Source organism: Passer domesticus, chromosome 1, assembly GCF_036417665.1.
Source record: "Passer domesticus isolate bPasDom1 chromosome 1, bPasDom1.hap1, whole genome shotgun sequence".
In the NCBI taxonomy this organism is placed as follows: domain Eukaryota; kingdom Metazoa; phylum Chordata; class Aves; order Passeriformes; family Passeridae; genus Passer; species Passer domesticus.
In genome coordinates this window covers 120799274-120820595 of record NC_087474.1, presented here as the reverse complement: position 1 = coordinate 120820595, position 21322 = coordinate 120799274, and the positions used below count along the sequence as shown (strand labels likewise).

At 34.9% G+C, this 21322-nt stretch overlaps 1 protein-coding gene across 7 annotated transcripts in view; it reads right to left on the bottom strand.

Annotated features, from left to right (window-relative positions):
- Positions 1 to 1217: 1217 nt before the first annotated feature.
- Positions 1218 to 21322, bottom strand: part of SNTG1 (syntrophin gamma 1) — a 315524-nt gene continuing 295419 nt past the window's right edge. For all 7 annotated transcript variants that reach the window (XM_064386038.1, XM_064386030.1, XM_064386056.1 and 4 more), the window contains 2 exons: positions 16229 to 16339; positions 1218 to 7408 (listed from right to left, as the gene is read on the bottom strand). In XM_064386038.1, the coding sequence (XP_064242108.1) occupies positions 7250 to 7408; positions 16229 to 16339 (270 nt within the window). In that variant the 3' untranslated portion in view covers positions 1218 to 7249. The remainder of the gene's footprint in view (positions 7409 to 16228; positions 16340 to 21322) is intronic.

Genomic DNA, 21322 nt, shown 5'->3' with positions numbered 1-21322 from the left:
ATTTCCAGTATAAACAAACCTTTCAGTCCTATGGCAGTCCATGCTCTTAATACAAAATATAGTTCATACTTAATGAGCAAATGAAAATGGTGGCTATAAGAGAATTCCTGTACATTTGGAATATATGTACTACCAAGGTATTCTTAACTGTAATATTCTAAGTCTCCCTTCACCTCTTTTATAGAAGAAATCACTCCTCTCATTTTTTCTGCCCTTTCACTTACATGAGGCATAAACCCAAACTCAAGACACAGGAAGCTAACTGATCTGGCTGAGCTGTGTATGTTTGCTGACCCACAACAGACTAATAACTTCAGGGAACGAGGACTGAGAATATTTTAACACAAGGTATTCATCACACTTAAAATTAGTTCATATTTTTTCCTTCTCTTCAAGATGCTGAAAGGGTTGGGGCCATCAAAGAAATTCCCTTGGGTAGAGAGCTGAGGAAGGCAACTCCAGCCTCAGGAGAAGGCCATGGGGATGCTTTTGGAAGGGCTGAGAGAGATAAGGGACAACAGCACTGTTGTAAGGGAGCTCACCTGGCCTTCCCACACTGGGAGCACAAAAAAGGCATCAAAAATTTGCATGTGAGATGTGCACTGCAGACTCCCACCTTAAATTACCAAAAAGGTGCAAAGGTGCCTAAATATAAGCAGGGAATCCCCATCTTCCAGCATCCCTTCCCTGAGTGAGAAAAAAACCCAAACAAAATCAAACTCATGAAGGTTGTTTTTTCTCTAGTAATTGCAGCACCATTTGAAAACTGTTTGGTTTCAATGACACACCAAAATACCTTCAGGCACTGCAATACTAGGCCTAGGTTGATTCCCACCAACTAAGCACTTAAATGGTAAAATAATCTGGTGGCTGGGTGATAGTTGTAGGCTGATCTTCATAGCCAGGGGAGAGTGGGATATTTCCAAACTGTTAAAAAAAAAAAAAAAGGGATATTTCCAGGTGTAAAGTGGGTGACAGGCCTTGTAGAAATGATCATACAAGTAAAGAATGGTCATTATTTCTATTAAATAAACAGTTGTTGGGAAATAACTTTACCACCCCAGGCTCTTCAAATATTTGCTTGATTTCCCAGGCTTAGCTTTCAACAATATAAAACTCATACACTGTATGACTGAATGCAAAAGATTAGTTAAAAAAGTATTTATTTTCTATTTTTTCTGCTGTGTTCCATTACAAAAAGAAGCATAACAAAAACAAAACAGAAGATAGCATTTTATTAGTGGTACATTAATGAGCTTAAACAACTAGGTGACTTATGCTTGTCACAAATACATATTACAAACAATCACAAAACCTTAACTAAATATGAAATAAATAATTTGAATAGCTTTTCTTAATTTTTTTAATATTTATAAAATATATAGGACTTTCTATTACATTTTAAGTCATTTTAATCCATAACAAATTAAAATTTATGACATATATTGCAAATATGCTAAAGGGATAAGAATAATTAAAAAAATCTTTAAGTTCCTGGAGGTATGAAATAATAAATCTGTTAATGTTTATCAATTTATTATCATATATCCAGATTGTGCATACCCTGCAAAAATAGCCATTTCTTCAACTAATATACATATGTTTCTTTATAGTATTGTAAGTTTTTAAATATAAAGCTTCATGGATGTATGCTTTTGTTTTACAGTTGTGCCTAATATGTAACTTTTATTAATATATATTGAATATATTCCATTAGTATATACTAATATATAGACACACACACATACACAGACACACACACTCCCCACACACACATACATACACACAGCATTATATATTAGTATATACTGAATAGCAAAAGTTTTCTGTAAGAGATAGCTGGGATTTCTGTGGAGAAAGTTGTTGAAAGTGGAAGGCATGTATACCATGGCGAAAACTGACAAGGAAATGTAAATGAAAGCATTTGTTTTTACATTGTTCAATATATTTAAATTGCATATATATATTTAATATGCAATGTACTGTAATAATATACAGAATCTGAACAGGATGGGTTTTTTTTTATTCCAGCATTCCAATGTTTTTTTGTTTATAATTCCAAGAGGCTATGAACCACTGTCTGCTAAACTTCCTGAAAATGGAGCCAAGCAAGTAGAAATGTGTTGACATTTTAGAACTGATTCCAGGAGAATAAAATAATTCCACTTAACATCCCTCCAAGTCAGGAAAGCACTTAAGCACAGATAAGACTTTATTTGCTATAACCTGAAAGTTAATCACACACTCAAGCACTTTATGCTCTTGCCATAAACCTTAACACTCCCCCTGGCCGTGTACAAGGTTTAGAGGCTCCATTATGTAGCTAAGAACAGTTTGGCATTTGTCTGAGCAATGGGAGTGATGGAACATGGAAGTGTGCCTGGGGACCTAGAGCCAATATTCAGGGGTGTGTTTATGGCAGATGGGGAGAAAGATGCAGCAGGGAGAGGGCTGAGCAGCATGGAGTAGCCTGCTTGCAGCCAATACTGTCCTGGTATGATGAGGGAAAAAGTGATGCAGAATAACTTGCCTGGTTAGCATCAGCCCTTTTCAGCTTCATTCTGCCTCTTGCTGCAGCACAGCATCCCCCTCCAGGCACTGAGCCCCAGGGCCTACACTGTGAAGCTCATCTTTTTAGCTTTTTTAGCTTCTTCTCCATTTTTCTGCACTAGCAGCAGCTGCCACAGCCACAGGAATGGGTGGCACCAGGACCTGGCAACCTTGCTGGTAAAATCTCAGAGGGTTTTTCCCTCTGGACTAATTTCAGCTGGGCTGCATGGTCTGAAAGCCCACCAGGACCTGGGACTGGGATGCTTGCTTAGTGTCATCCTGAAAGAAACAGCTCATGTGCTTGATGACTGCTCTGTGATAATAAGAATTGCATGAGTGGCTGTAGGCAGGAGCCTGGCTAAAAAAGCACATTCCTGATAAAATGAAAACACTAAAGTAGAAGCACCTCTAGTTCCTTAGAGAAACAAAGACAGACACATATACGTGCCTATTCAGAGATCTTAAGCTATATTCCCACCCTGTGTTTCCTTTTTGAAGTGCCTGAATTGCAACCTCAGGCATCTAAGACAGGTACTTAAATTTTTGGACCTTGAGTCTTTCATGTTTCCCATCATACTGAACCAGACAGAGGTGTGAGCTTTAAGCTCAGACTCACAACTGCCTGAGACAGAACTTTTAAAATTCAGCTTTAATTTTTTTCAGACACTAGACTTTTTCAGAGACCAATTCACCACATAAAGAAATAGAAAGTGAAATGTAGGGCTTAGTGTTTTCAATTCTAGGAGCAACAGTTGCACATTCTCAAGATCTCAAGTTGTTTTTTTAAACATTTTTTCTGATACAAGAAACATCTTAAGGCATTGAATAAACCAAATCACATTCAAAGTAACAGGCTGCAGTGTTGACAACTACATGTTTACTCATGCACATGGAGTGTTCTGATGGGTCTCTGCATTTAAAATAAATAAATATAATTTTGTGGAATTAAGAACTAATTTAGAAAACAAGATTTTTCATTATTCTTTTCTCAAAGCATATTGATACTGTATAATATTGGTTCGCATTCTTAAGAATTCTAGTTTGAATAGATAAATGACTGTTTTAAAAAAACAGCCCTCTTAAAACTAGCTCTTCTCCACAAAGTTCTTGATGCACTCAATTACCATAATAAAATGGCCAACAGCTAAAAATATGCTGATTTTTATTTGAAAGGTCTCTTTGTGCTACTGGAATGCAAAGCTCTTTTGAAAATCTGTAACTGTTATTTCTAAAAAGATGTGGAAAATGAAACATATTCATTTACTGATGAAATCAAGAAAAAAGGTATTCAAATTTGTAACACTTCCATAATAAATAAGCTAACACTATAACCTAGCATATGATTAGTTCTGTGAAGACCAGATAATCTAAAATTCCCATCATAAAGCAAGCCAAATCAAGCCAAATACATTTAGTTATACTTAAGAGTACATATTTTTGGTATACTATATAACATCAATAGGCACAGTACTATAAAGAATTTTCTTTATTAAACTTAATTGAAAATATCATGACATAAGGAAAACAAATTACATATTATGCTATGGATTGGTTTGTTTACTCTCTTATTAAAATATTTGCTTTCACTTGCATACAGATTTTAGCAAAAGCTGATGGCTCATTATAATTCTGTCATTTCATTGTCAATGGGCTGTGTTGACTTACAAAACACTTGTATTCATTATATGCTATGTGTGAAATGACAGGCTGCAACACAAAGCCTGAGTTTTGACATATGCATAAGGAGTTCACTATGCTTTCAATGTAGGTATTTAAATGCAAAATGTAGCCATTTAATCGGTTTGTAAATTTTAGTTTGGTATTTCAGGATTGGTTATTACACAGAATTTAAAATTTTGCCTCTTTGGTTCAAGACTGAATTTCTGACCAAGTTGCTCTACAAGGGCAAGGCTGGATGCAGAGTCACCTCTGAATATTCTGTCAGATCACTGCACAAATGCCTGCTGCACTTACAAATCAACACTGACCTGCAGTCATAGCTATGACATTTTATGTTCTCTCAATAACACTTTTCTTCTTGAAAATAAAAGTACTGATGAAGCCCCACCAGTTTAACTCCTTAGAAAAAACAACAACAACAACAACAAAAAAAAAAAATTTGCAGGTTAATGTGTTCCTTAAATATTCTGTATTTAATGCCCAATTGCAAAATTCTCAGTGACGAATGCAAGTGTTCTACAAACAGAATTCTTGACAGAGAGCTTCAGGATACCCTGGCAGATTTCCAAAAGTTCATGTCATTAACTCCATTCTGCACAAAGAGCCTTATTGTTTAATTTTTTTTGTGAGGGGGCTTTCACATAATATAATTCCTTCATCTACAGAAATTTGCAATGGCATACTTTGTGCTGGTTTGGGTAAATGTTACGCTCATTCAAGCACATCTCCTAAACACCCCTCAGATTCAGTGATGCAACTGCACATCACATGAAGAGTTGAAGGGAAAACATTCAAGCGGCAGCTGACCAGTTTCAGAATCCGCTATTGCCAGCAGAGGTGGTAGCACATGGCCACACTGCTGTGACAGCTGAATGCCACAGCAATGCACTGAAGTGGAGGAGATTATTTGGGAGCACTGAGAACTGTCATTAAAAGATATCAGGCTTGTCTTTTCAGCACTGTCAATGCTCTGCTCAAAATCTGTGTTTCCAGTATTTGGTTTCTAGACAAGGGCAGTGTCTGAGTTACCATTGTTAAACCTCTTAAACTGTTATAGCTTTAGATTCAAAATATCCAGGGTTTGTGTCCAAGATCAAGATCCTATGGACAGCCACGGTAGTTTCATCTGTCCTTCAGATGTGACCCCCTTATTTAGGGACCATTCTTATTAAAAAAAAAATCATGACAGTGTCTATGAAAACACTGGATTTTGATGCCACTTAGACTATTTAATAGACGGATTGTTACATCATTTGAATGTATTTAGGATGGAAAATAAATGTGTAGCCCTTGGAGGTGTACTAATAGGAAGTATGTGTATATCAGAAGACCTTTGAAAGTGATACAACTGTTCCCCTCCCCCAAATATTTTCAGATTATTTGGAACTAATATGAAATTAGGTCAACTATACTACAAAACAATGTCACTCTCACACATGCAAATCCAAATATTTCTAAGGAAAAGCAAATAAAAAACCAAGATTTGCTCCTTAATTTCATTCAACTTTTTTCCTTGCCTTGCAGTTTGAATTGTTCCCATTTGGAGAAGGTCTCCTCTGGCTTCAGTTTTGAAGTATTAATCATCTTAACAAATAGAAAGGGATGTGACAGTCTTCCTGCTAAACAAGGATGATGGTGGCCCTATCTTGTAAATGCTACTAACAAGTCTAAATGGAGGGGAACAAAAAAAGGTAATCCTAAATTCAATACAATAAAAAGAAACCCCAAAAACTACTCCCGAAAATATATAACTTTTTTCCATCACCTTCATTTGTGTATGTCATAGCGCAAAATTCAATTATATTATAAAATTGCAATTAAACAAAGTTATTAATTTTAAACTTATAGGTCCTTTATATTTCATAATTAAATGATGCTCTGAAACTAGTACTTGATCCAGAATGATGTAAAGGTCTTAAAAAACAAAGAAATTAACAAAGAATGCATTCTTTATAGCTTATTCAATGTATCCCTGTTTTACTATCAATATATACACATAAAATAACTTATTAAGAATTCAAATGGTAAAATAATTTTACAAGCATAATGAAAAATATCTATTTGTTGAGAGTTTAAATGAAACGTAAGTTCTGCCTATGATGTGAAATCAAGGTTATCCATGGAAACAACATATTAATTGAGTTGTCTGAAACAATTTCAAACTCTTGTGAACAAAGACTGTTAGTTTTACAGTATTTAATTCTTCAAAAAAAGGGAGGAAATAAATAGATGTCACACTATTGTTTGTACTTGCACTTAATTTATAATTAAAATTAAATTCATATGCCATTATTTTTACTTGAAGAAGAGGGAGTTATCCATGAAAAAGTGTTTTTTTTCTTTTTGTGGCTTGTTTGTTTTGTTTTGTTTTTAATGTATCAGACCTGTATGGCTATATGTTTGCTGTTGTTACTTTCAGATGAAGCGAACTAAATGGAAAAAGTAGCATGATTCCATGTATGAACACAAGTATGGATTTACAACAGTGCTTAAAGTGCTTTCTTATTTGAGGAGGTACTCACACAAATGTCTTTTCATGCTTATCTCCTTTGTCACCATGAACTGTATGCTTGCTCTCATTTATAATATAATGATAGGGCATTATGTTCATACTCAGAGTTTAGTATATTGTCATTAGAAAACATCTGAAAAGAGGAAAATGACAATTCTATTTGTGTATTATTACAGCAATTTGAAAATTTTATTAAATACTCAAGTGCTTCATTTTGCCATTTATTCCTTTGCTTCCAACGTTGCTTAAAGCACTATGTAAGTACAAATAGATAATACTAAAATCATATCCATCCTATTCTGGGGTTTTGACTAGGATTATTTACTGATGTCTTGCAGAACTGAGATGAAATGATGATCCCACGTGACCATTTATCTGCTGATGCTGCAAGATGTCTTGCCTCCAGGATTGGTTTCCACATACATGGTTCACCAAAGGTCTAAATCTTATGAATATTTATACATTTTTATGTCTCGTTGTTAAGTGGCAGTGCTGTCATGGGGGATGTCAAGTAGAATACTTTAATTTGCCAGTACCAGAAGTTGTAGGAGCAGCAGAAGCTGTGGCTTGGCTGCCTACATACAAAGGGTCCAAACAAGCCACTTTGGCTGCAAAGAATGAGTGGATACAGTGAAGGACTGCAAACAGGTTAGAAAACTCCAGCTCCTGGAAGTGAAAAAAAAAAAAGTTAAACATGAAATGGAAAAACACCCCATAAGCATATAACCAGCAATGAACCACTGTGACAACAGCAATAATTTTAATATCTTGATGCAATTCTGCTGATGTGCCTTACAATTCTCCATTACAGGGACTCAGACATTGAAAATGGAACATTCTGTAAATAATTGCTTGGAGGCTAAGATGGACAAATTTCTGGATTAAGTGCCTCATAGAAATATGAGATCCTACTAGATAAAGGGGAAAGAAAGTGACACTATATAATTTTTATTTTGCTCAGGTTAATGCACATCTGGCACCTTTGCAGGTTAATTTAGACAGAAACTTTATGGCTGTGCTGTAACAGTCTGCACACCTCTGGACTACTACTATTTAACCACAAAAATTAATAATGTTGAGTGCCACATATATTACATTTCTTCATCATGTGTCCTCACACCATTAATCAGCTATTAAATCACATTATTAAACAACCATTTTCTTACCTCATTCTTTATTATATATATTATAAAAGAGAGGATATATTTTCAAAATATGCTACTATCACTCAGTGATAATTTAGATATGTTATTGGGCCAAAAAGGAACATACTTGATGTTTTAAATTTGTTAGGAATATAATAAAAATTCCTGATATTTCTGCTTCAATTTACATTTCTTTATAGCTTGCTGAGCATGTGATTAGACTAGCTGGGACTTTTTTAGATCCCACAAGAGAGAAAATAAATAAAAATACATTTTTTACATATATAAATTTGCTCCTTTATGTCCAATTGACTTATCTGATCAATTTTTGGGGGGTTTTTTCAGTATGTGTTGTTGAAGCTGGTATTTAATCAATAATTATCTGTTGTATTTGAATCAATTACTGAGTTACTTCAATACATATAAGTCTAGGGAAAGCAGTAGAGATTTACATTTCTGCTTTGATTCACTGCCCATACGGATTTTTTCATGGCAATATGAAACCAATAATTGCTATCTGTGGTATATTCCACTTGTCTTTCTGTCTAACACTGGTATTTCCAGGCTATATAGTGCCAGGGTTTTGCTTTTTTTGTTCAGAAGAATATTGAAAATGTTGTAAATTCAACAAAAATTGCTAAATCTCTCAAATGACATCAACCTGCAATTTTCTGCCACTTGAGATTTCCTGGAAGACATTGCTTCACGGAATGCATGGAGACATTCACAAAGTCCTCATGGGTGGGGGACAACAGTGTGAAAGCAGACAGCCGGATGTGCAGTGTCCAGTGATGTACTGAATGGGTGAGGTTTTGTTCAGGTCTCCTACAGCCTCAGCAGATGTCCTTCAGACATGCTCAGAAAAAAACTGATGACATCCCATGAGGTTCTTCAAACTCCCCTCATGACCAATTCTCAATAAAGAAGATACAATTTATGCCAAGTTTCACAAACCTGCCAGCTGTGCCTATATAAAAACTTAGTCCATTTAGTGACATTCTCAGTTTTAAATCCAAAGAGGATGGGAATTTTATCACTACGTCAAAGTGGATTTTTCCTCCCTCAAATTTTAAAATAAGAAAATTTATAATAAATAAGAAAACAATGGTCATTCAAAGATGAGGAATCAAGGAATTATGGAATCTATTTCAGAATAACAACTACAAGTCATTGGAATTAAGTTATTTTTCAGTTAACTTCATTTTATTAATTTATTTATGTACCTTTTTAGTACTATAAAGCTTACTGAAGTTAAGGGAATAAATATTTAGTGGAACTGTGAAATATTTTTAATATCAATTGCATGTATTATCTGTAGAAAGACTACAGTTCCCCCTATGTCTTAACAAGATAACCATATTAAAACAAATGCTAGAGTTTGAGAATTGTTCAAGTCAATTAGGCAACTCTACAAGCTAAATGTTGTTACTATCATTATTACAGCTACTGGGCACTGAATTTCCACAGTGCATGAGTATAATTATTTCCAAGAGTTATCACAGGTTTCTGCAATAGTAACGCATTAGGAATATCCACTGTTCAACTGACCATCAAGGGAAATGGGTGAGGCAACAGAACAGCCTCTGAAGGTCCCACTTGATAACTATTATCAATAGTAATGGCACAACATGGAAATTACCTTGACTGCAAAGAAGAGCACTGAGAAGTCAGCAAAGGCTCAGTTATTATTTGCAATGAAACACTATTCCTATTTCTATGAAAACATGCATTTTTAACTGGAAATTAAAGCAGTGTGAAGCACAGTAGGCTGACTTGGTCTGGGTCTGATTAGTGGCTGCAACTCAGTTCCCAAAAGCCTGATTGATGGGAACAGGCTTTTATCAGGAACAACACTTTTCAGGCAGATTAGTCTAATCACAAGAAACCTTAACAAACAGATACAACTCCACGTAGGGCTGCTGACAGAAAAAGCATGCCCTCACTTCCGCTGGGAATTTGCCCTTTTAGGTGTCTCCAGGTCGGCACTACTGCCAGCAGACAGAGGGGAACCCACAGGCTCTGTGCACCCCCAGCCACCCTGTGTTTTTCTGTACACGCTTTGTCCTCCGCCATACATTTGCCTGAATACACTTTCCTCTAGACACGGTAGTGTGTACTGCACACATAGTACAGATGAAATTTTAAGAGAACAAACAGACAAACCCTAAGAAACCTGAAAAAATATGCAGTTAAGCCACTGAAGTTGATACCAGTAGGGAAAGTCACATGCTCTGAATCCTCCAAAAAGCAAAAAAAATCCTAATTTCAGCCACACCTACTTCCCAAACACAATTTACTACTACAATTTCCGGACTGTTGCCTGTACACCTTGCCTAAGACCCTACTCTCCTAAGAATATCAGTGTACCCTCTGGTTTTCAAATTGTCTTTCTAAACTATCACTTGATTAAACTGCTCTCACCCTACATTGTTGTTATTATGCCAGACATCTCCAGATTGTTAATCTGAACATCTGCAGATCCTGCTGAGGACAACGTAAGTGGGCAAAAAGGCATGTGAGGAAGATACAATGACTGAAAATGTCAGAAGTATATTGGAATTCTAGTAGCCTTTCACAAAGGACATCTGGATTGAAAAGACAGTGAAAGAAGGAGAAAAGAAAGAGAGTTTTCCCAAAAGAAAAGAAATAAACTCCAGTAATCTCTTATTGCATTGTATTATACATATATTATGTAGTATGATACAACTACCTAAATGACACATTTACAAAATCCAGCAATTGTATGTTTTGAAGTATCCATTATATATTTTAAAAAAGTCTTCTCTTTCATCCATATATAAAAAGCTGATATAAGAATATATTTGTTCATCAAAAGTGGAGTTACAGTGTCTTTTTCTATTTGCATAGAATCTGATCTAAAAGAGATATTAGGCAAATAAACCATGTGCAAGACCCTGGGAAACTAAAAACTGAACCATAGAAACCAACACAAGTCAGAAATATGAATTCAAAAATTCAGTAACTGCAACTGAGCAATCACTCTATAAAAATCTTAAGGCTGTATACTTATAACCCATTTAAAGATGATACTCTAAATGTAAAGAGCACTGTGATGCTCACTGAAAAACCCTCAAGACTAAGAACAAGGATTAATTTAAAATTGCATTTTGGAGAACAGACTTGAAATGAGCAGAAATGTCAGCCTGGAAAATGATGCAAGCACCATCAAGTCACCTTGCAACAGTAGGAAGTGGGTATTTTGTTCGTAGTAATGCGATCAGTAGTCATTCAGGATACTTAGATTAGATTTCTTTACAAGATCATTTCAAGTACTATTAATTTGCATTAATTAATACTAAGATAGTATTAATTAATAATGAGATTAATGTAAAATCCTTGAAGTTAAATTTCTTCCTTTGCTGATACCATATTTGTGCCTTCTTTGGTTTTCCATATTTAAACAGATGAAGACAGTTGACTGGACCTTCATCTTGATAAACTTATTTTTGTACCCACTTCAATTTTGTACTGCTCAGTTTAGGAGTTCAGCCAGTCTGTGAACAAAAGCTCACCTGATGCAGCACAGCAATGTGGCTTTGCCTGAGTTTTTCTGAGAGAACTGTTGTGCTGCAAGATGGTGAGGTGAAAGCACAGACCAAAGTGTAGCTTTTGAGCCACACATATTTTATCAAGCATGCAGAGACCCTCAGTTCCCAGCTTGGTAAAAATTCAATAATGTAATAAGATACTGATTTTTATACACATCATTTACTCATATGTTTATCTCAAATCAGGAACACTCAAAGATTTAAGGTACTCTTCTGTTTTGTCAGGTTATAAGGTACTCTTCTCTTTTTGTTAGGTTATATTGAAGGTCACACCACTCTGAGTTTATTACAGTCCTTAGATAGTGTATCACCTCCAGAAGCTGCTGTGATACTACTGAGACACTAAAGGATCATTAAACTATAGCTAAACAAACACGTAAACTGATAAGTAACTAGATGGGAATGTCTAAGAGGATCCCTTTTAGGCCTTACAGGTGCAGAGAAAGCTTTGGCCTCCTGTGCTTAGTTTTTTTTTTAACCCAAGCCAAACATCTCAGTAAGAACAAATACAGGGACACATTGGCTCCACATTCTGTCAAGGTGACAGCTCTATTTTGTAGCTCTCACTCATAAAAATTTTGTCTTACTGAGAAAAATTGTGCAATATCTCCTGCTGAGTGACAGCTGGGAAATAACCTACAGATTGGAATGTCTAAGGGGTATCAGTGATTAATGCTGCCCTTAAGTGGTTTTATTGTCAGAAACCACTTAGACCTTGCCTTAGATACCTTTTAAGTAAGGTGTTTGCTTTCAGGCACCCTGCCAGAGACCCACTGGTGTGACCTACAGTAATTATTGTTCAGAGTTTTAGACTGGAACTGCTTAAATCCATGAGGAAACACTTTTTATTCTACATTATATATCTTTACAATAATTTCACTTAGAGAGAAGCCAAACAGAAGCATGAGTACGTCTCCTTTTTATTGTCTACAGAAAAAAAAAAGGCAGTATTTGAAATTTTTAAATACCTAAAATTATTTTAAAGGTGAAAACAACAATACTGGGAAATAAGTTAAACTGTAACTAAATCTATAGCACATGCTGTATGTCTCAAGGCATGCCATTTTGAATTTTTTAAGTCAGGCATGAAGCACACTATAAAAAATGTTGACAGTATCATAAAAATCTTAACTATTCAGTGTCAGTGAAGGACTTTCTTTCACTTAGGAATATAAACTTTGGTGGCAAGTGTTTTTTTCCCAAAAACAACAAAAAAAGAGCTAACTGATAAATGCACGTTGTACTGGACTTACTCCAAAATGCATTTTTCTTAGATTTTTCTATCATTAACATTGATATCTCAGTATATTCCACCAGAATACAGAGAAGGTGCTAGACAATTATGAAGATAGTATGATAAAATTTAAAATGCTGATGCATACTTATTTTTCCCAATAAATGTATATCTACAAGTTGGAACACATTTCTAGAATAATAGCAAATTTATCTAAGTTTGGATCAAAATTCAATAGATGAGGAATTTGACACTCCTGATTCTGCACATCATGAATAAGTGCTCTAAAGCTAAAGGTATTAGCACAGAGGTTCAACTCGCCATAATCACACACATGGGGAAAGCATGAGATACACAAAATGTTCTGCATTATAAATGAAGGAAGAGGGGAAAAATTTGGTTTTGATATCTCATATTTTTCAGTGAAGCTATTATATAGAATCATAGAATCATTTAGGTTGAACAGGACATTTATTGAGTTCAATGGTTAATCCACCTTTGCCAAATCCACTACTAAACCATGTCCTCAATTGCCACATCTACGTATCTGCATCATCCCTTTGGGGATGGTGATTCTGCCACTTCCCTGAGCAGCCTGCTCCAATGATTGACAACCCTCCTGGTGAATATATTTTCCTATTTTCCAACCTATACTTCCCCTGGTGCAACTTGAGGTCATTTCATCTTGTCCAATTGCTTGCTGCTTATCAGAACAGGCTGACCCCACCTGCTACAATCTCATTTTAAGCAGTTGTAGAGAGCAATGAGATTCCTCTTAAGCCTCCTTTACTCCAGGCTAGACAACCCCAGCTCCATCAGTTGCTCCTCATCAGACTTGTGTTCCAGACTCTTCACCAGCTCTGTTTCCCTTTTCTGGACTCACTTCACCACCTTAATGTCTTTCTTTTAGTGAGTGGCCCAAAACTGAAGACAGTATTTGTGGTGTCTGGAAAGTTTCCTGCTACATCCTGCTTCCACTTTGCTGATTGGGAATAAGCAAGTGAAGAGCCCTAATACATTGGTGCAATGGCTCCTCAATTTTTTGGTTTTATTCTCTGCTGAGTTCTCCTTTCACCACATTCTGATTATTCCCCCTGTATTAGGGGAAAAAAGAATAGAATCATAAAGAAAATGCTGCAGCAGTGGGTCTCCATGCCAGCTGCAAAACAGGTGATGATAGCTGTGGCATGAATATGCATCACAACCTTTTTAACAGATGTTTGACAAAATTTCCATCCTCTGATCTCAAATGAAGTCGGCATATACTATTCATGAAATCTGGCTTTACAAATATTTCTGAAAATCTGATTAACATTTCTTAATGACTCAACAGTTCCACAAATAGCTATACTTCTAACTCAGTAATGTAAAGCAAGAAAATAGAGGCTAGACTGTTCCACCTCTCCTTACGATGAATAGTGATTTAAATCTATGAAAGCTTTAAAGAATACAGAAGGGGGTTATCCACAAAATTGTAAGGTAACCAGCATTGAAAATATATGACCCAAGAACCTTCACATTCATTTTACAGACACATTTATCTACATTTCTTATACTAAGCAACAAACTTAATATGAAACAAATTGGAATGGATAGAAGTGCTCATTATAAATGCCACAGCACCTTCCAAACACAACATAACCTGACATCTTTGCATATAGTTGATATGCTTTGCTCACCAAGAAAATTAATTAAAATAAACAAATTTTAATTTCAAAATTGAGCAATGTGAAAGTAAATTTATAGTAAAGAGCAGCAACCAGGGAACAAGACAGCATATTAATAAGCATGCTAGCAGGTTTGTATAATACTCTGGTTTCATAAGGTGTAATGTAGCATTTCTACCTTAATAAAAGTTTGCCAGAATTTTCTAGAACTCAATTTGAGTGGAAATAACAATAGGTACAATAAACGCACAGGATACTCTAAGGCTTATGTATGTCAAACATACTAATATATCTCTAAGTGATTTATATGACAGATATAATTTAAAACATTAAAAAATCCTATTTTTTTTAGAATCTGTATTTAATTATTTGGCTTTATTTTTTTAATATAATTCAGTATTAAAAATATATTCTAGTTTTACCAGTTAAAAAAAACCAAACCCCAAATCATAACCCAAACCCCAAAAATCCCCAAAAATCCCAACAGTGCATCATTCTTGGATTCCTATGAATTTTGTTAGTGCTAAAATAAAGTGTTAATATGACAACAATAGCAGACAGATATTAGAAAAATAATGGTGACTTTAATCCTTTATCTGTACATAAGAGCAGGATAAAAGTTTACCATTTCTTTCTTAAGAGAAAATCATCCTCATAACATTAGGTTAAACTGTATTGTCCTATTAGAGCTTAAAAAATTTCTCTACTGCTAAAAATATATCTGAAGGAAACCAGAAAGAAGAAAGTATCTATCTTTGAGATCCAGCAGAACATTGAAGGTATCAAAACCATGGTCCTCACATTTTACTGCTGTTGATTTAATAGGGACTCTTACATACCTTTATTTTACTGAGTAAAACACTCAAAATCAAGTAAATAGCTGCTGGGTAGAAAATAATTAACATCAAGCATAAAGAGACATGGAGGAAGATGCTTAATGTAGCTTATGGCATTTAAACACACAACTATCCCCAAAACAATGCATTTTTTCTTTACATATTTTATAATACTCTACATATTTAACATTTACAGACAATTTATTTAATAATTTCATTTTTGCTCATATAACTGTTTTGTTATCACATTCATTCAGTAACTTTTTCTCTGAAATGGTCAGGAAAAACAGTATTGAAAATGCTTTGAAAGCAAAGCTTAGACATCAACAAGAAAATAGTCTTTAGGTTTACACTAAAATTTAGATCCTAGTCAAAAAAGAACTTAGACCCAGACTCTAAGGCAGTTACAACCATCACAGACCTTGGGAAAATCACTTCTCACAAACACTGGACAGCAAATGCCCTTATTCTCAGAAGACATAAATTGAAGTAAGCTTGTCTCTCACAGCTACCGTTTTCATTAATTAACTCTTGAATCAAAATACAGCTTTTCTGATTTTGCATTAGACACAGACACTTCAGCCTTGTTGGGAAATATATAGTTAATCCACACAGGTTTTTTTTTTTTTCCTCTGAGAAATAAAAAAATATTTTTAACCTTTGCTGAGTTTTGTTCCCAGGTTGACTTAAGGATATATTTTCCACCATTTCTTCATGATACAATTATAGGGCAAAAAACAGGATACTCAAGCTCTCAGATAACTTTATCACAATAACAAAGAGAAGAGCTGGAAAACATCCCTAAACCCATATATACCATAAGCCCTGCATTTTATTATTTTTAAATCTAGTTGCACATTCCAAAAAACTTTTAACTAGGTGAAAGTAATTTTTCTTCAATTTCACTGGTTTTCTTTTCATTTTTTGTGCATTAACCTAATATTTCCAAGTAACTTAGTTTACTATGCTTCCCTACTCCCCTAGCTGCTTTGAAAATTGTATATTGCCTTTAAACAAACAATGCATTGTTTTTACCTTTGCTTCGATTTGTTTAGTATCTTGGTTTTGGAACAAAAATTTGATTTTGCTCTTCCCATCATCTGAAGAACCTTTGAGCTGGGAAAACTTGTACCTCCAAAGCACAGCCTAAAGGGAAAAAAACCAAACCAAAACATAAAAAATCATACACAAGTAAGTCAATGTAGTTGTCACTGAAAATTGTATTAGAAATAGCTGATCTCCTTCCAAGGAAAATTTTAACACCTCTATGGTACATAATTAAATAAATGCAGTGTTCTGTGGTCAGATGTTTCTTTAATCATATAGATATATTATATTTTGGCAGTGCTTGAATAACACATGTCAGACTACATTCGTGAAATTTATCCTGAAATTCCTTTATCTATATTTAGTATTGAAACAAAAAAGACAAGGATTTTGTCCCCTGATCATCTGTGGATTCTCTACTTATCCGAAGTGTTCGTTGGACATACAAGACCCCTTCTTCCATACTAAAAAAGTCTAGTCTTCACATAAAGGGCATATCATAGTAAAAAAAGTCTCTATTTTTGAAAGATAAAATAACAAAAGAAATTTCTTTAAGGAGAACATATTTTGAGTTTATTTATGAGAGCTCTAGTGAGGGATTTGAGCAAATCATTAATTCTAAATGTATCAGTGGCCTTTCAAGTAATTACGTTATGAATTGCATTGTATCCTCTTGAAAAAGACATAATGCCTTATAAAATAAATATACAATTAATAAAATTTACATATGTATAGCAAAACATCCCTTTAAAAGAAGACATCTAGTGTGGATTCATGAAGAAAAAAAATTTTAAACTACTTTAAAAATGGAAAATATCTATTTTTGTTGTCTTTTCAACCTCATTTAAAGATATCCCACACCATCCAGATATTTTGGATTTTTAAACTGTTTCATTGTGTTTCCAATAGTATTTCACATAATTAGGAGGTCATCATCACTTACATTGTGCTACTACTTTGATGAACATTAATTTCACAGGTACTGGACAACACAGAAACTTAAGGCAACACTTTTGTATAAAGGTTTGTAAATTACTCTCAGTGGTGTAGGAGGACACTTCCATCTGTGCCTTTAGTCTTAATCTATGAATGGCTGACCATTTACTGGGAATTAAACAGAATATGGGGGAGGTAAAGTTTTTAACTGTCCTAAATCTATGCAGGCTCCTTCGCTTCAGGATGTGCTGGTCTCTTTATGACTGGCAAAAATCTCTACCATGCACCAAGCTGAATAAAGTTTGTTGTGTTTGTCTTAGCAGCCTAATGAGAAAAGAAACCACAAGGACAGCATCTTAACTGTGCACCATACACAAAGCAAGTGCTAGAATTTTTCTCCACAATTGTCTCTATATAGTTGCCCCTTCCAGATGAAAAGAAAGAACCCTAGTCTCAGCACCACTTTCATTCTTTGTGTGTATGTGACAGGTGAGCTCCCATCTGCCATAAACAGAGTTAAGGACATTCTGTTTCACATAAACTACAGGAATTTGGCAGTTTTTGTGAAAATATATCCTATTTGTTTCAAATGTTGTCTTCCTGAGCCCACCAATCTGTGCTACAGAAAATAGAATAGCTTCCCTCATTTCTATGTGTGTGAAATTCCTTTGATGTTGTTTGACCAAAGACGTTTATTTGTATTGTACAAATAGTGAGGTAAAAAAAAACCAAAACAACTAAGCAAAACAATCCAGTATATAACATCAGCTGGCTATAGTCCTACCTGCTTTGTAAACTCCTTTTTATTTTACAGATCTATGAAATCTTGTCAGAAGATCAAGACCATTGCCTTTCTGCAGGGACAGCAAATCTACTTAAGGATGTCATTTCCTGGATGAGAAATGTAAAGGGCACTGGTTGTCTCTTTATCTCAGGAGAAAACCATCAAAGCAATGAGCTATCATCTTTTTCTTCTCTGATGATATATGGATGATATATGGAGAGGCCAGGAGAGAGATGCAGCTTAAACAAGGACCCTTAGATGTGCAGGCAAAGTCCCAGGGTACCTGGCCTTATTCCCAGTCAGATTAAGTTTGAATGAAGATGAAGGATGTATAGAACTGAGGTACTTTGACATTTCCATGCTTTGCCATGTACTTCATTACCATTCAGAGGAAAGAGGATGACAGTCACACCAAACACAGGTATGACTCAGGAACACACTTCATTTTATGCATAACGTTGGTTTGGAGACTACTACTTAGCTGGGGCTCTTACTTAAGAACACTGCAAAATCAGGTCTATAGCATGGAGAGAACTAATCCCAAAAAAAGTGCACTTCAACATCAAGATACTAAAACAAGTTCCTAGAACTGACAGTCTCTGCAGAGACAATTAGATTCTCTTCATCTAAAGCATAAGGAGTAGAAATGCTATTGACAATGCATTAAATGATTCCCACATGAAAGAATTATCTGCTCCTTTTGAGTGATCTTCAACAAATTGCACACACTTAAAATGGCAAAAACTGGTTCATTAGGGTAGAGTCTGGGTGTGTGTTTACTTCAATATACTATACTACGTTAAAAGTGTAACAGATAGCTTAAACCACTTAAACTAGAAGTTCAAATTCTAGATAGCAAAAGTTGAGTAAATTAGCTAATTATATGCCCAGTAAGACCCATTAAAATCCTTTCTCCTACCAAAGAGGCTGAAGTGCTGCCCTGTGTAGCCAGAGCTGCACATTTTATATGCTTAGCACGTCTATAAGGGATACGGAATGCTATGACTGCAGTCACATTGCTTAAAATAAAGTATCTTGGGGATCATTGGATTAATTTCTCTGGTTGCATATGTTCTGAATGTGGTTCATTTAATTTTCATTGCTGCAAAATGCATAAGCAGTGAACAGGGACCAGACCTATTCTTTTTCAATGACTACTTTATAGTGCCACAGTAAGAAAGGAGAGACCAGACCCACTCACCTGAGCACCAGTTTCAAACAGATGTGAACCTACAGCAGTGACATTAACAAAGGAGAAAGAGAGTTTGCTGTGTTATATTTCATGATCCTATGGGCTGACTTCAGTGTTACAGGGTTCACTGTGGTTACTCTTCCAAATTCTATTTTTAAAGGCTAACTCTCCTGCATTAGGTATAGGTATCCTTGGGAATACTGATCTACACCACTGTCACAGTAATTATTTTTTTAATGTTTTTGAATATCAGAGTTCCTTGGAACCATTTGTTGAATGGTTGCTTCAGAAAGTTAACATAGGCTGTTATAATTTTGTACAAATATATTTATGTATACATATTGACTTTTAACCGATAAGTACAGTTGTAAAACATGCTGGATTTTTTGAAAATTGCTGAACACCTAAATGTGTGTCACATAAAATTTTTATAAATCAGTTTTCAGGAATAATTAACTATAAGCAGAAGTACTTACTGGTTTGAAGGTGCAATGTTACTGAGCTCAACACTCATAGGGCTACTTTTAGCTGACAAAAACAGCTTGTTCTCTTCAAGTAGTTCCCTCAGTAACTGTGCATAACCTGCATCACTGAGAATATTTTATAGGTCTATATACAGCATTTATAGGAAGCAATAATTTTTTGTTTGCCCTAAAATAGATTTGACAGGTGAGCCAGGTGCCAATTCCTTTTAAAGTACAAATTGCAACCAAATTAAAAAAGATTCTGTTGTACACAGTGGCATCAGCTGCTCTTGAGGATCCTGACACACCTTTCAAGTCATGGCACACAACATTATGATACCTTGATGGATGATGAGAACTCAGGATGCACTATTTATTGCTTTTCAATGAATGAGAGAAATGTGAGCTCTCATTTAAAGAGAGGTGGAATTTAGAAACAACAGCAAGAAGTCCAATTCAGCAAGTGGGGACCAAGGCATACACTGAAAATACCACCAGTGCCACAATTTGCACAGTCCCAGCGTGGCCACAGAAAATTTGACATAATTAATCCATGGCTTGAAAAATGCACTGTAAGAAGACAATCTCTTTGAACAAATACAGTACGTATCATGCATAAAATTGAAAACAAACAATAAGATATAAGTCCTTTTTCCGATTATTATTCATATATTGCTTAGGCTGCCTTTTGCATTTTATACATTTAATAAAATTAACTTCAAAGAAAACCAGAATGCAATGCAAACAAATAAACTGTGCAGACAAGCTGACAAATTAGATTTAAGACTCCTCTTGAGATGTTATTAAATTATTGTAATAACAAATCATCAAAAAGCAAAATCCTGTATTCACTGAATTAGCAGGATTTTTTTTCCTGTGACGTATCTGGGACCAAGATTCTTCACCAATACTTTTTAATAAGAAATATTTTATTTATAAGTAATCATCTAGGACTCATTTGTGCTAGTCTTTCCAAACAAATTACTGCCTATTATCTTCTGCTAGTGTTATTCTACTAAAATTAAAAAGAATGCTCTCTGCCTGTATATTTTTATTTTAGAGTTGGTACTTAAATGCAACATACCAAAGACACATGGAAGAAAAGCTATTGACTTGTCTATACTTGTAATACAGCCATACAAATGAAGACAATTGTTATTGTTTCTATTCTTAGCAATAGTGCCAGATCTAGAACACATATTCTTAAAGGCACCTTAGAAAACACTTTTGTAATCATATTATATGTCAGTTTGCTACTCATTCCCAGAATCTTGGACTAATCCACATACAATTTTGGTGAGATGACATCAAACAAAATCACTTTCTATCTAGGTAATGACTTCAGAAATGTGGAAATACTGTAACTATCTTTGTTTGGGCTATGACTAGGAATATTCATTAGAATTTTTGTTTCATTTTGGGTCAAGGAGTTTGTTCTAATCCTAAATAGAGATCAGATAATCAAACAAATACAGAATAAACAGGTGACTGTATTTTTACTTACGATGCTCTAAGGAATACTCATAGAAATGTGAATGTCTGACTAATCCATGGCTCTGGGATAGTTATAAAATTTAGGATACAGAGGGCATTAAACATTGCAACTAGGAAAGAAAATGTGTATTTTGTCAACATAAGAATCTCCAACCAGAACACATTTAATTTGTGTCCCGTGGATTTAGTGAACTACCTTTATTATTTAACAG